Raw genomic sequence first — 13,879 nt, 5'->3', positions numbered from 1 at the left:
GTTTTCTTGGACCCCTCCCACTCTCCCTCCCACAGACCCATTGACCCTCTTCCTGCCTGCTCCCCCTCCTCACACTCATCTCCCCCATCACTCTTTATGAGCTTGAACACGCCATATGTTCCTCTGGTGGTTTTACGTGGTGTGTCTGGGGGTGGAGCTGCTGCGTCGGTGCCAGTGGACAAGCAGGACCGGTCACCTGTATAATAGCGTCTTTGTGAGCTTCGGACTTATAAAGTCACGGATGCCTTCTGCCTCTCCTGACACACACGCATCGCCATGGAAGCAAGGATAAGAGCGCTGCTGCTGTTCTGTGCCGCCGTTTGTGCGTCAAACGCACAGACCACCGTCGGCGTCTGGGACGAGCCCATCCGCTTCAGCACCAAGGCCAAGGACTCCTGCTCCATGCTGGTGTCCACAGCCGGGGACTCCAGTCGCCTGCGTGTCTCCTGCAAAGGCCCGAGCCAAGGCCAGAACCCGGGGCGGTCATATTCCTGCGACTTTCAGGGCAAACCCAACCTCTGCCGGGCCTACGTCGCCAACCCTCGCCACTACTTCACCCAGATTATGTGGGACATGAGGAAGCTGAGCCATGCCTGCCAGGGACACAAGGTTTACCGCCCACATATGTGCAGGAAATACCCAGATGACGCCCAGATGACCTTCCTGACGTCCAGACCCAGGACGACCGTCAAGGTGCCCAAACCGGTCCAGGAGCAGCGTAAACCCGCTCAGGCCAAGCCCGTCAAGCCTGCGGCAGGCAAAGGCGGCCACATCAGGAGGACGACCCAGAAGCCCGTGAAGGTCGTCACGCGTCCCACGGAGGTGCCCGATTCCGCGGCCTCCCGTCTGGCCACTGAGTACTGCTGGAAGAGCCTCCACGGCGTCTGCTCCTACATCATCAACTGGTTCCAGAACTGAGACAGTGCTGCTGACGGGTGAGACAGAGAGCGCCTTTCTCTGCAGGGAGAAACCGGCTTCGCTAAACTTTAAACTTTATCATTTGCAAATGTTTCAGGCTGCAGATTGTGAGTCGCCAGTGTTAAGTCATCAAAAGAGTGCTTGGCGATGGAGTCGAGTGGTGGCGTGATGTAAAATACCCTGAAAGTGTCCCATTTTGTGCAACGGTAAAGAGAATAAAGTCGGCATGGCGACCTCTCCTCCTGTGTTGCTTCTGTTTCTCTGTCTCGCACCCGCACACTCAAAGGGACCCTTGTTTCCTCCTGCAACAACATGTCTGGCTGAGTGGCCGAGGAAGTCGTTAACAGACGGGCAGACGAAGATAATGGTGCTCAGTCACAGAAGGCGTCTGAGCACAGCCAAACACCTCTTTGTATGAGCTGATGAATTGAGTCTTGAGAGCAGACGTGTGTGGCAACAGAGGAGCGTTTATGCGAGTGGAAGGCAGCGGCGCTGTGGCGTGTTGATGGAACAGAGTGTGGCAAGATGCTATGGATCATGATCTCTATTTAAATCACTTACAGTCCAAAGTAGGGGGCCATTGATTGGTTTCCTTCTCAATTACACCAGGTTTTATACAAGCAAACAACACCTGGGACACCAGAGACCATTAAAACCTGTTAACAAAAAATCCAATTAACAACAGCTGATTATAAAATAAGATTAATTTTCCAATTAATTAAACATCCATACATGTCAGAAAGGAATGGCAAGAGAGGAACACAGGAGATAATAAAATATTTGCTGGGTTTATTTGATTCTATTGACACTTGACAAAAAATCAGAAAGTTTACATCTTTATTCAACCCTCACATTATTATAAAGTTAATTACTGACAAACCTCTTCAGTGACTTGAAGCACGCTTGCAGTTTTATAATTTGTAACGTCCACAGGGTGGCGCTGCAGCGACCATTGCAGCTGCTGGAGCTGAGTTCATATTTCTGTCATCTCTTCGCGGTTTGTTTCAACAAACGCACCAACAGGATCATTCATAAACCCCAAAGCATATTTACAAAATAAATATCCAGGCTATAATTATGTATAATTATATACATTTTAGCCCCCTGCGAGGGAAAAGTGGTCAGAAGATGTACGGAAATACCTTATAGTGTTTACAGTATATGCAATGTTGTTGAGTGAGCTGGTATTTATTTTATTCTTCCGTGTCATGACATTATTAAGGCGTTTATCGGTGGTATCGTCATGTATTCACCTTGATATGTTAGGGGAATGCATTAAACGTGTGTTTCACTCCAAAACATAATAAAATTTACATTTGTTATCGCTGCTTTTTCTGATTTTTGAGCGCTTTTGTTTACGCGTGAACGTCTCCTCGCGCTTGAGGTCAGCAGCTGATTGGTGGAAATCGGAGCCCTCGAGACCTCCTGCGTGACAGGGGCTCACAAAGGCATTCCAAATGCTTGTTTGCGTTTCTGCGTGTCTGCGCACGCAAGGCCATACGTCTGATTCCCATTAATCTGTATTTGCTTTCTTTACGCGCTTCTGTTCGGGACAAGTCGAGACAAACCACCGCGACTTCCCAAACGAAAGGGGTTTCCGGGAGATCTTTGCGTGTGTACACTTCCGGTAAGAGTGGGCGTGCCATAGCATTTAAACACCAAACCCACGAGCGGGTCCTCGTGGCGGTGCAAAAGCAACTTTGCGCAGAAGGTTGCGGTGAGTTGCTGCGTAACTTTGTGCAACTAAAGGCGGTTCAAACAAAATTCCTCTGCTCAATCTTTCCAGATTAAAGGAAAACATGTATCTGCTGAGAACTTTCACTCCCTGGGTGCTGGTGGTCCTCCTCGGGTATCAGGTCTGCGCATCCTCCGGTGAGCGCATAGGAGCGGACCGCTCTGGGGGAGAAGCCCGGGGCAAAGCGCAGGGCAGCGGGGGCAAGTCTTCAGCGAGCGGCCGAGGAAAGTTCCTCATCGATGAAGAACAAGACAAAAAAATGCAGTGCACGTGGATGGCGCAGGACGTCGCGGACGCGGTCAGGTTATCGGTGAAGTGCGAGGACCCGGAGGCGCGTATCAGGGGTGGCGTCACCGAGCTGCAGTGCCAGTACAACGCCAAACCTCAGCTCTGCCCCGGGTACCAGTCCAACCCCAAAGGGTTCTGGAAACAGGTGTCCCGCGCGTTTAAACGGCTCCAAGGCAAAGTGTGCAACGACGTCCGCGCTCTGGTGAGGACCGGCATGTGCAAAGGCGCGCCCCGGGGAGCGCACTTCAAGCTGGACATCGGCAGCTCCGTGGCCTCCGCGCAGTCCGGAGGGGAGGATTCGCTCTCCAGCACTCCAGAACCGTCCGCCTGCGCCGCTCAGTCCCGGAGGAAGGCGGAGGAGCACTGCAACAGCTCCTGGGCCAGTCTGTGCGCCTTCTTTTTCTCCATGGTGGAAAGTGATTGCTAGTTTTACATTCAGACAAATGTGAAGAATTTCCCCAGGTTTTACATGTTTACGTGGCTCAGGAAGCGTAATGATGTGCTGTTCACAATGCATTCGTTTTTATTTTATTTTTTTAAAAGATGGGAACATGTGATGTGTTAGCAACAAGGCAGTGTCTATTTTAGGACATGTTTGCAAAGGTTTTAAAATCTTGGACAATCGAACAATTCACCATTTTTATGCTGAAATTGAATCTCTTGTGATTGAATATTTCTTTATTATGAAGTTATAGGTCAGACTGGCATGTGCTTCTCTTGTCACTGTACTGTATTTATCACCAATAAAGGTTTTATACAAGCCCACTTTGTTCCATATTTTGAGTTTTGACTAAATATATGTGACATCTAACAGAACATTTAAAACAATCTGATATTCGTGAATCAGCCATATCTATCTATCTATCTATCTATCTATCTATCTATCTATCTATCCATCCATCCATCCATCCATCCATCCATCCATCCATCCATCCATCCCAGTTGTGTGTAATGTTTAATCCTTGAGTACAATCCCAGATGTGGATTTTACACTTTTCTTCTTGGGTCTTGACGCTCTTCACCTTCACCCTGCAGCTTCTCATGCTCTTTAAAAACCCAACTGGGGGTGATTTGACCACTCTGCAGCTTTAACAGCACTGGTGAAGATATCTGTTGACCTCAAGGACACATTCCAGGAAGGAGGACGTAACGCCAAGGGTCTGGAAACGAGGTTACCATCCAGAGGTCTGTATCAGATGCTTCCTATCCACCGCTTCATGTCAGTCATTTTTCCATCTTCTGTCTCTTCAGGCTTTAGGAGGTCCATCAGATGGATAACTAAAGTGAAAGAGCTTAAAATTGCTGTAAATAAGATCAAGAACAGGCTTCTTAAATGGTCACTATGCTTTTAATTGTGGTGTATTTAGATATGTTTGATCTGAAATGATTGATGTGCTCTTATCTCAAAATACCGAGATAAGAGAAACATGCAATTATATATTGTTGGGGCAAAAACAGTATTAACTCAAATCAGGGTCTTCAAAGAGATACGTTGAGCTTCAGCGGGTGTGTGCTCATTCTGTCAACAGTTTCTTTTCAAGATCAAGAAATAACATCTCTTCCATCTAAGTTACCCCACTCTCACATGCTTGTATTCAATCCCAGGATCATTCCAACAAAACCAAACGCCACACCCGATGGTGGTTAGTTCCTGATCCCACCGTTCACACACACCTGACATAAACCTACCTGCACGTTTGCTGCCCTATTAGCAGATTAAATGCACATTTAAATACCAGTTGTCATTCTCTCAGGGCTCCTCTAACAGCAGTTTGATAAACTCATCATAACAAAGCAGAATAATGGGATGTGATTTGGTGGATATTTTCAAAAATCATGTTTAAAAGGACATTTAAAAAAAAAAAGTTTCAAAAGTGTACACATGACCCACCAAGAGAGCCACAACACGCGCGACAGATATGGGGGAGGAGTCAAGGGTGGGAGGAGTTCGGTGTGGGAGGAGTCGAACGCATTGTTCTGCTGCTGGCTCGAGGTGGCCTGACGCCACACCCTGCCGTTCAGGCCCTCTCATTGGCTGCGCGTTTCTATGGCAACAATCAACTCCGAAACAAGAGTTTTTCTGAGGGAATAACAGCGAAACGGGATCTGGAATAATCCCCCTCCCTTGAAAACACGAAGTAAAACAAATGTTGTCGTTTAGCTGAAACCTCTGATCACCTCAAATCCTAATGACGTGATGTGTCAACAAGTGTTGATAATTATTTGCATTTCTTGATCATTAATAATCATTCAACAGTAAAATATTTGTCATGCGAGCGAATAATCAGGGAAATTTAGTCTTTGGACAGAGAGTGGAGGGGATGAATCATATAATTACATAATCAGGGCCTAACTGCAGATTTACTGCACTTTTCAGCAGTTGTCAAACGCTTCGTGGCGTCAACCACTAGGTGGCGCTATGCGGACAAGATTTATTTTCTTCCCCTTCCTAAATCCGTTTAAATGGAGGGAGAAGCAGTGGTTGTCATTCTGAATTTGGGAATGCGTTGGTGTCTGAAAGCTTTTTGCTTGCTGAAATAGGTAAGTTCATTCCACGTGTTGCTGGCGTTGGTGCCGATGCTAGTTCGTGCTCGTCCTATAGCGGCAATGATATGTGACACATGCATGCGGTTAATTTAGAATTATTTTACTTTGTTGAGCCGTATTTTTGTTGAGCTTCAATGTCCCATGGTGTATGTGCAATTGGGTAATTCTGTATGAGAGGCTGTTAGGCTAATTTCCTCCTCCCTCCGCCTTTTTAAAACATTTGTTTGATTGAGGGAGAAGCACTGTAGCTAATGCTCCCGAAGAAAAAGTGATAATCATTCTGATTATAATTCTATGGGAATTCCTTGGTGTCTGAAAACTTTCTATTTGTTGAAATAAATTGTAGTAAAATAGCCGTGAGGGTGACCAGCAGGGCGAGACGAGAGTGTCATCCAATACCAGCGAGGCCAGATTTTATTTTGATTAAATTTTGTTTTGAGGGGTGAATTTATAACTTGGTGAAAAAATGTGTTAATAATTGGAGAAATAATTGGAAAAAACAAAGGGTACAGTGAGTGTGTGTATTTCTTTAGTGTATGTCCTCTATGTAATGTCAACCTCAACCACGTCAACGCTTTAATTACATTATTTATAACTTCAATTTTATTTTCCGAACCGGGATCATTATAATATATTGTGAAGTCTAGACCCTGAGATTTTTTAGTATTGAATAAAGATCAAGCTTAATCTTATATTCATGTGGTTTAAATTACCAAATAAAACGAGTGGCTCAAAGACGCGACTCTGCCTCCCCCTATTGGCGAAAGCTGGTCAGTGCATGGTTAACGTGCTGCAGGGATACGCATGCGTAGTGACACAATAAAGAATTTTAGGGTTTTATTGTACTTCATCAGCTGAAATGTTTATTAATGCACATATTGCTTCTGCAACACGAGTATAAGTGCAAAACGTGTGTGGTTTGACCCAAGTGAGTCACATGATATTAAATCACATTGAAAATGTTAGTCGACCAAAAGCTGAGTGATATTGTGGACAGGAAATATTGAAGTTAGCAACCCATTTGAGACATTTGCAACAATGGCTAAAAAGACCAGATAATCAGTCCGCTGGACACAAAAGTTTCACATTAATTCTTGATGACTCCCAGTGAGCTTGCTCCTGCGGTTGGCCGACTTTGAACTGGACTAACTTTGAGGCACTTCAGGTTTGGTTGGTTTGGTTTTTCATTGTTGCTGTTGTCTTATGCATCATCGCCCCCACAGAGCAACAGTAAGGCCTTTCTGTAGTCACCACCTGTATCTCCCTGTAACATAGGTTGAAAATTGAAATAAAGGTTGCCATTACAACTCAATGTCCCACTGTAGCTTTGGTTCAGATGTGTATTTCAAAGTACACATTAATAAACAGAAAAGTATTTACTTGCGACTGTCTGTATTTGCTGTGCTGTATATTGTTTTTGTAAGTACCTTGATCATGGAATGAAGAGAACAGGCAAACATCCTTCTGAATGCAGCTCTGATGTCCAACATGTCCACCTCACTGCGGCTGACCATCACTCTTATCAGGGTGTTGTCATCAGTTCCTGCACCCTGCATCGGGGCAATTTCACACATTCAATTAACTTCACACCCAATATCGCTGCAGAAAAAAATAATAATTGCTCTTCACCTTCATTGCGTAGTACAGGGTCTCAGCAAAATAAGCTGGAACGCTCCTGGCACACTTCACTTCAAAATAGGAAAAAAGTCAACAATTTAAAAGCCATCATAAAGTAGTATTAAAAGTCTGACGATTAAAAAAACAGGCATCCATGCGTACCCACGGCCAGCAGGAGGTCCTCCAGACTTCCAGATGTTTCTCTCTTAATGCTCTCCTCCATCTCATACCCAGCCATCTTCGTGTATGCGTCAAACACTGAAAAAGGTCCAAACCGGTTACATCAAACTGTACCTGTACGTGGTTTTGTCCTCTCTGCAACTCTGAGACCGGCATACAAACCTTTCCTCAGGTGCTCTGCACTGCGGTTTCCAAGGATGGTGACAAAAGTTTGCTCATCAGTGCCAAACTTCTCTTCTCCGGCTTTGAAGAGGACCTGCAACCACAGAGACACAATGGACATTTAATCCAAAAATAAAAACAAGCTTGTTTTCAACAACAAATTAACATTTAATGTCAATGCATAATAGATCAAAACGGGCAACTGAGAAAAGTATTGAACTAGTTCACAAAGATAATTTGCATCTTTGTCCACTAGAGGGCGTCAGAAACCCATGACAGCCATTACACAGCGACTGTCCAAAACACATACACAGGGGCCTCAGTGGAGGGCCTTTAGATCCTGCTTTCAAACACGTGACGGTTACACTCGCAAACAAGAACACACAAAGACATCTTTGATTCTGAAGAGCAGAGTTATTTGCTGATCCCACCTGAGCATCGGCCTCAATACTCTCCTGATGGATCCCCGTCTGCCTGTTGGCCTGAGAACAAGACAAATTAATTAATTTACCGCAGAGGAGAGGAGAGGAGAGGAGAGGAGAGGAGAGGAAAGGAAAGGAAAGGAAAGGAAGGAAAGGAAAGGAAAGGAAAGGAAAGGAAAGGAAGGAAAGGAAAGGAAAGGAAAGGAGAGGAGAGGAAAGTTTACCTGCAGCAGAATAACCAAAAGTCTCTTGAAGTGACCTGAAGTGTCACCAGAAACATCTTCCTCCAGGTCATGATCGTACTCTGAGAAAGAGGACACACGTGTTCTCAGGGTTAATTTAGGGATCTACTCTCCTGAAAGGTAAATACATAACAATCACACAAACTGTACAATGCCTTGAATACACACAGTGTATTCAGGCTTAGCCCTGAGGTTCATTCAAGTCAGAATGTACTGATTACAAAAAAGGTATCAGAAAACGGGAGTAAGAGCTGTGTTTTAGTTGCGTTAATGTGCAGCAGAGCAGGCCGGTATGCGATGCTTCAGCATCAACGGTCAGGGTCATGTCAGTATTCACAGCCACAAAAAGGTGGTTCTGCTGACTTCACTGCTCGATGACAAAGGAGACGCCTGTGACGCAACGTGATGTTATTCTGCTAACATGAGCAAAAGCTGGAGAGGGGCCAACGGACAGTCCCACCATGAAATGAATTAAATGATTAGAATATGACAACAACTGTGTAGGCAAAGTAACTGTTGCTGTTGGTGATTTCCAGGTGTTATTTTCATGCTTATTTTGTTCTGGATGACCTAAACTCCATGTGTATAGGAATAAATGTAAGGTTTTACCCTTCTTGTAAGCAGCCTTGATGGCGTTCACCACCTCGGGGGTCCTGGAGGCGAGGATCTCCACCAGGACCTTCTCGTCTGTACCTGCCCCCTGCAGGTCAAGAGAAGGAAAAGAGCCCGATGAAACATTTTTGTGATCATTTATGTGCTTCGTATCTTGCAGTATTTTACCTTGATGGCATCGCGGAGGGATTTAGCATCATACATGATTGGTGGAGTCATCAAACCAACGATCAGGGTCTCGAATTTGCCGCCGAGCTCCGACTTCAGGTTATCTACCAGGTCCTGTCATAACACGGAAGCCCAGGTGAGTTATGATAGTAATACTGTTAAATGTTACTGAACATGTCGTAAAACTAGTTAAATAAAGAGACTGTGGATGGCTGTTAGGAGAGTCCAACCTTTCCAAACAGAGTTTTGTAGGCAGCTTTAATCTCCTGCCTCTGGACATTGCTGCGTGCCGTCAGCAGCTGCAAGATGGCATCTTCGTCCGTCCCTAAGGCGAGAGAAAAGCCCCGTGGTGACAATCCAAGCGTCAAATGCTTGTACACGAGCCACGGGTGAGTCACACAACGCCGAGACGAGCGTGCGCCATCTGAGCAGATTCTTGATGCTTATCACTTTACTCGCTACACTAACTGCTTGATTACAGTCTCGAGGGAGGTTGTGCAGAGGCGACGCCAACTTCAGCCCTGCTCATGTGTTCGTGGACGACTGTTGCCTGGGTGGAGCTCCGTTCAAACAAAGGAGGATTCAAGTAAACAACACGGCCTCTTTACTACAGCCCGACATGCCTCTGAACTGTCACACGACCCCGTGTTGACATCAGACACGCGGCGCTTACCCAGCCCTTTCATGGCCTTGTGCAGGACCTCAGCATCCGCGCTGGAATTGAAGTTTCCGGAAGGTTTCACGCTGCCTCTGTTGGCCTGTGGAACAGATAGAGCGCGGTTATTTATTAAGTCTTTAATTTAATATTAAGTTAAGTCTTTTGACATCAGATTCCCAGCAGTCGCCGCAAACCGTGCAGTTTAAGAGCAAGTAAATTCTATTAAACACCAGGGTTACGCTGGATAAACATTTATTACTACGAAGAATTAAATTAACTTCTGGTCACCTCGGTGAAATAAAACTAAATGAGAAACATCTCTGAATAACATCGATCTAAGGGTGCGGAAATGTGTCTAATTTTGATTAAACCTGACCCAAAACAAGCCAAAAGATGGTTTTATGTTGTAACATAGCTGGATTGATTGCAGATGCTCCCTAACACGACACCTTAAAAAAAAAAAAAAAAGTTTTTTTGGAAATAGGGAAAAAAAAAAAACCACAGGAATGTCTGTGGGATTCTCTCCCTGAAAATCTAGGAGGGAAAAAAATGAGGGCAGGGAAAAAGTTGCTGTTACCGAGCAGGATTCTGTCTTTTACTTTGAAAGGGGAAAAATGTCCACGAGCTCCTCATCACCACGGTCACCGCCACAAGACCGAAATCTAATCAGTGGGCGGACAAGAGGGAGCAGAGATGTTTGGAGTAACAGTGTTGATGGCTTCCACTGGAATGTTGGACATGTGTTGTCAACCTACAGAGTGACGCCTGTGTCCTGAGCAGGCTCAGACATGACCCGAGGCTTGGGGGGGGGCTTCTGGAGCAGGTATGTTGACCCTCTAGGAACACACCTGCCGTGTCACCCTGTCCTTTCGCTTCAGCACAATAAAAGAGCTGTTTCATCCCCCTATCTGTGCTTATGACCTGCGGTTGTCAGGGTTTCACCTGCAACGATCACCTGGAGGGAAGTTCACTTATCACATCAACAAATATTACGTAAGAAGCGACTGTAGTACAACTGTCTGTGTGTAAAGATAAGGCTAAAAAACCCGAGTCACAGTAGCCCTAATTCTGCTTTTATTGTGAAACATCAACATGATCAAATATGCAGATGTACATTTTTGTTTTAGTGAATGACTCATCAAGGGAGGGGTCACATTTAGAAAATTATTTTTTTCTTTTAGAGTTTTGCAGGGGGAAAAATGGAGTATTTGCACACAGCTAAAATCCTGCAATATCTAAGAGTTTTAAAAGAGTTATGAAGCTATTTACATCATGGTGGAGGATGACCGAGAAGCGCTGAATAAAATGGAGATGAATACCAGTCCTACGAGCACCACAGCCAGGCCAGATTTTCTGTCTTACCAGGTAGGGAACAGCTTTCACCAAGGAAACTGGAATCCCAGGTGAAAAACGGTATGTAGCTGGTAAGACAGAAAACCCAGCAACACTGCGTAGGACTGCGTTGCCTAGCCCTGGTATACAGTTAAATCCCTTACAAATACAGTTTATCTAATAAATCCAAGCAGCAGCGCTCCCAATTTGTCTGCACATGTCATTACTAAACTTTAGTACAACTTAACCCTGTTTTACTTGAATGTTACAAGCGTGTATAAAGGGATATCTACAGGTTTGTGTGTGTGATGAGGACGCTGGGGCAGAGTTGACTGATAACTGGGATCTATAGATCCTTTAAACTTTAAAGAAACTAAAGCCAGGACTGTTGCTGCGTTCCAGAGTTCAGCTCCACCCTGACAAATGGAAAATGAACTAATTCCCCTTTAAGAGAGAGAGAGAGGTCGGCGGCAGAGACCAGTGTAGACCCACCCAAATGGAATACAGCCCACATGACTCATCCACCATACTTCCCTAAATTACTCCTCAGTTCCACAAGCATACACACTCTTCAATCTTGATAAACTGGACTAATATTCAAATGGGACATCTACATATTTCCCCTGCATGTAACTGACATCCAACGGTTGTTGAGTGGAATGTACACAGAGGCTCAGGCGCTCTTCCAGATGTGCTATGACATCCTGTGTATTCACAAAGGCTTAAGTTTAATGTAAACTTCAGACGACGTGTAATATTTCATCCACGGGGGGAAAAGTCTTCACATTCATCACGCTCCCAAAACACACTTTGGATCAAACTTTGCATTATGTAATTATGGGGGGAAAGTGGGCGTGGTCTTGGAGTTCAGAGGTAAAGACAAAACAACACATTTGCATAAATAACGGTTTTGGGCGGACTGCTTAAACACTTTAAATGACAGTCTGGTCTTGTTTTTTCACTCCTCAAAATCCCTAAAATGAAAACCACTTACCATTTTGAAAGACTTGGAAAAGGACTTCTCGGAAAGAACAAAGTCTGTTGGGGGGGAAAAAGAGGGATTAGGGAGGATCTTGAAGTTGAAACAAGTGTTTAGTTGTTTGTTTTTTAGCTTTGTTCTTAGAGAAAACTGGTGTTATCCCGCAGAATTAGAGGTCAACTTTCAGCAGAAGCGACGTGTCTCGTTTTGCCTCCAGGTAGACCCCCGCCTCTCACCTGGCTGGTGCTTCCAAAAACGTTGTATTTTGAAATTAAACCGAAAAACGAGACGTTTTCGGGACTTACCGGTGAAGTTGAAGCGGTCGGCTGGAGCTCGGTCAGCGGACAGAGATAACCGGCAGGCAGAGAGGGAAGTGAAGAAGGTCGGGCGGTGGAGAACCACTCGGAAATATCCTACATCGCGCGCGTGCGGGTGCGCGCGTGCGAACCCCACCCAGCTCTAGCTCAGCCCTTTTCCTGAAGCATTCTGGGAAACGTCGTTCCAAAAGATGAACGCGAAGAGAAAGAATTGGTTTGATCATTTAAAGGATGTTCATCGAAGAGTATGAACTAAATGTTCATGTTGGTGTACTTTGAGACCAATATTAACTGTTATAAATTCGTAATATTCGGGAACTTTACATACTGAAGTGGTGGCTTAAGACACTGTTTCCCAATACTGGATTTGGATACAATCGGTTTTAGTCTCTGTTCTGCAGATATAAACTTATCACAATGATTGTTGTACGCCGCTTTAAAAGGCTGATGAGCACAGAGTCTGCCCTTATTTGTTGCTCTTTAATTCATAGTTGTTTATCCTTGTTTGTTTATTCAAGCTTATATTTTGGTGACCTTGTGTTTGAACAAATCAAGACAAAATTATAATTTTCCTTTAATGATGTACAGATCTGCCCCACATAATTAATTGTTTTAAAGTAAGTTATCCATCATTTATTAATTGTTTTCCCCATGATTCAATGCTTGGCAACACCTCTGGGTAAACGTGACAAAAGAGTTCACCCATCTGAATACAGAAGATGGTAAATGGTGACAATAAAGCAAAGCTTTTAACAATGATTAACGAAATTATCAAGCTCAAATGATGGAATGTGATACATCTACATCTCCTTGGAACATTGCAGAATTTCAAAGTTGATTTACAGTCACCTACACTGACCTGGTTTTCACGTTATCATTTGATCTGCTGATAAAGCATAATGAGTACTGTAGCTCTTAAGGACAGTCAACAGTGAGCCGACACTGACAGAGTTCACACCTTAAAGTTAAAAATTACCAATCAGACTCCAGTTTGTCTCTTCCCAAATTCCCATTGAATGGACACATCTAAGGTATTTGACGTATTGATTAATCAATGAATGTTCTCAGTCATCCAGGTCAAAGAGAAATTTTGGCATAAGAGAACTCATCTGGACTTCTGGACTTCTGTTAATGTTGATTTGTGTTTTTCTGTGTCATTTTTTAAGGATATTCAGTTTGTCTGAAATGCGTCAAATTGAAATTATCTGATGGTTGGTTTCACACTGCATGGAATGTTGGATATAGACACCAAATTAGATTATCCTGGAAGAAGACAGAACCTTATCTTAAATTCGATTGGCATTTTTTCTCTTATGAATGGTTCTGTTGCATTTTGGCATGTTTGGCATGTTTGTGCTATGTTAATGGATCACCAGGTTAACCCATGAGAGCAAATCAATGCTAACAAAGAGACAACAGCCAGCCAGCCAGCCAGCCAGACAGACAGACAGACAGCCTGCCAGCCCAAAGGAAACTGGGATCCCAGGCGAAAGCAGGCCTCCACCTGGGTTGTGGACCTTGCGAGGCCAGTGCTCACACTGAGCTGTCTTCTTTCCTCTGACGGTACAGCCAGGACCTCAGTCTGTCCTTCTCTTGGACCACTTCCTTTACCACTTTAGCCATGTTCACACTTGTCATCTCTGCATTGCAGGGCAGGCAGACTGTTACCCTGCCCACAAACACCAGTAACCTCACAAGGATA

General features: G+C 44.5%; 3 protein-coding genes across 3 annotated transcripts; 2 read left to right on the top strand and 1 right to left on the bottom strand.

Annotated features, from left to right (window-relative positions):
- Positions 1 to 124: 124 nt before the first annotated feature.
- On the top strand, positions 125 to 1,157 carry fgfbp2b (fibroblast growth factor binding protein 2b). Its single transcript, XM_057036254.1, has 2 exons — positions 125 to 935; positions 1,016 to 1,157. The coding sequence occupies exon 1, from the start codon at positions 277 to 279 to the stop codon at positions 916 to 918; it is 642 nt and encodes a 213-aa protein (XP_056892234.1). The 5' UTR covers positions 125 to 276; the 3' UTR covers positions 919 to 935; positions 1,016 to 1,157.
- A 1,335-nt stretch (positions 1,158 to 2,492) lies between these two features.
- On the top strand, positions 2,493 to 3,706 carry LOC130528005 (fibroblast growth factor-binding protein 1-like). Its single transcript, XM_057036884.1, has 2 exons — positions 2,493 to 2,635; positions 2,705 to 3,706. The coding sequence occupies exon 2, from the start codon at positions 2,718 to 2,720 to the stop codon at positions 3,366 to 3,368; it is 651 nt and encodes a 216-aa protein (XP_056892864.1). The 5' UTR covers positions 2,493 to 2,635; positions 2,705 to 2,717; the 3' UTR covers positions 3,369 to 3,706.
- A 2,609-nt stretch (positions 3,707 to 6,315) lies between these two features.
- anxa5b (annexin A5b) lies at positions 6,316 to 12,318 on the bottom strand. Its single transcript, XM_057036891.1, has 13 exons — positions 12,166 to 12,318; positions 11,876 to 11,919; positions 9,565 to 9,649; positions 9,122 to 9,216; positions 8,892 to 9,005; positions 8,721 to 8,811; positions 8,094 to 8,173; positions 7,879 to 7,929; positions 7,448 to 7,541; positions 7,268 to 7,363; positions 7,118 to 7,176; positions 6,916 to 7,038; positions 6,316 to 6,752 (listed from the first exon to the last, which is right to left on the bottom strand). Exons 2-13 carry the CDS (start codon positions 11,876 to 11,878, stop codon positions 6,690 to 6,692), a joined length of 954 nt encoding a protein of 317 aa, XP_056892871.1. The 5' UTR covers positions 11,879 to 11,919; positions 12,166 to 12,318; the 3' UTR covers positions 6,316 to 6,689.
- Between the last annotated feature and the right edge of the window lie 1,561 nt (positions 12,319 to 13,879).

The sequence above is a fragment of the Takifugu flavidus genome, chromosome 6 (assembly GCF_003711565.1).
Source record: "Takifugu flavidus isolate HTHZ2018 chromosome 6, ASM371156v2, whole genome shotgun sequence".
NCBI classification, from domain to species: domain Eukaryota; kingdom Metazoa; phylum Chordata; class Actinopteri; order Tetraodontiformes; family Tetraodontidae; genus Takifugu; species Takifugu flavidus.
This window is presented reverse-complemented; position numbering and strand designations above follow the sequence as displayed.

Excerpts from the sequence above, each read along its gene's own strand:
- fgfbp2b (XM_057036254.1), top strand. The coding sequence starts at position 277 with ATGGAAGCAAGGATAAGAGCGCTGCTGCTGTTCTGTGCCGCCGTTTGT.
- LOC130528005 (XM_057036884.1), top strand. The coding sequence starts at position 2,718 with ATGTATCTGCTGAGAACTTTCACTCCCTGGGTGCTGGTGGTCCTCCTC.
- anxa5b (XM_057036891.1), bottom strand. Across the intron at positions 7,542-7,878 it reads GTATTGAGGCCGATGCTCAG|GTCCTCTTCAAAGCCGGAGA; the intron begins GTGGGATCAGCA and ends CTGTGGTTGCAG. Across the intron at positions 7,177-7,267 it reads GGACCTCCTGCTGGCCGTGG|TGAAGTGTGCCAGGAGCGTT; the intron begins GTACGCATGGAT and ends CCTATTTTGAAG.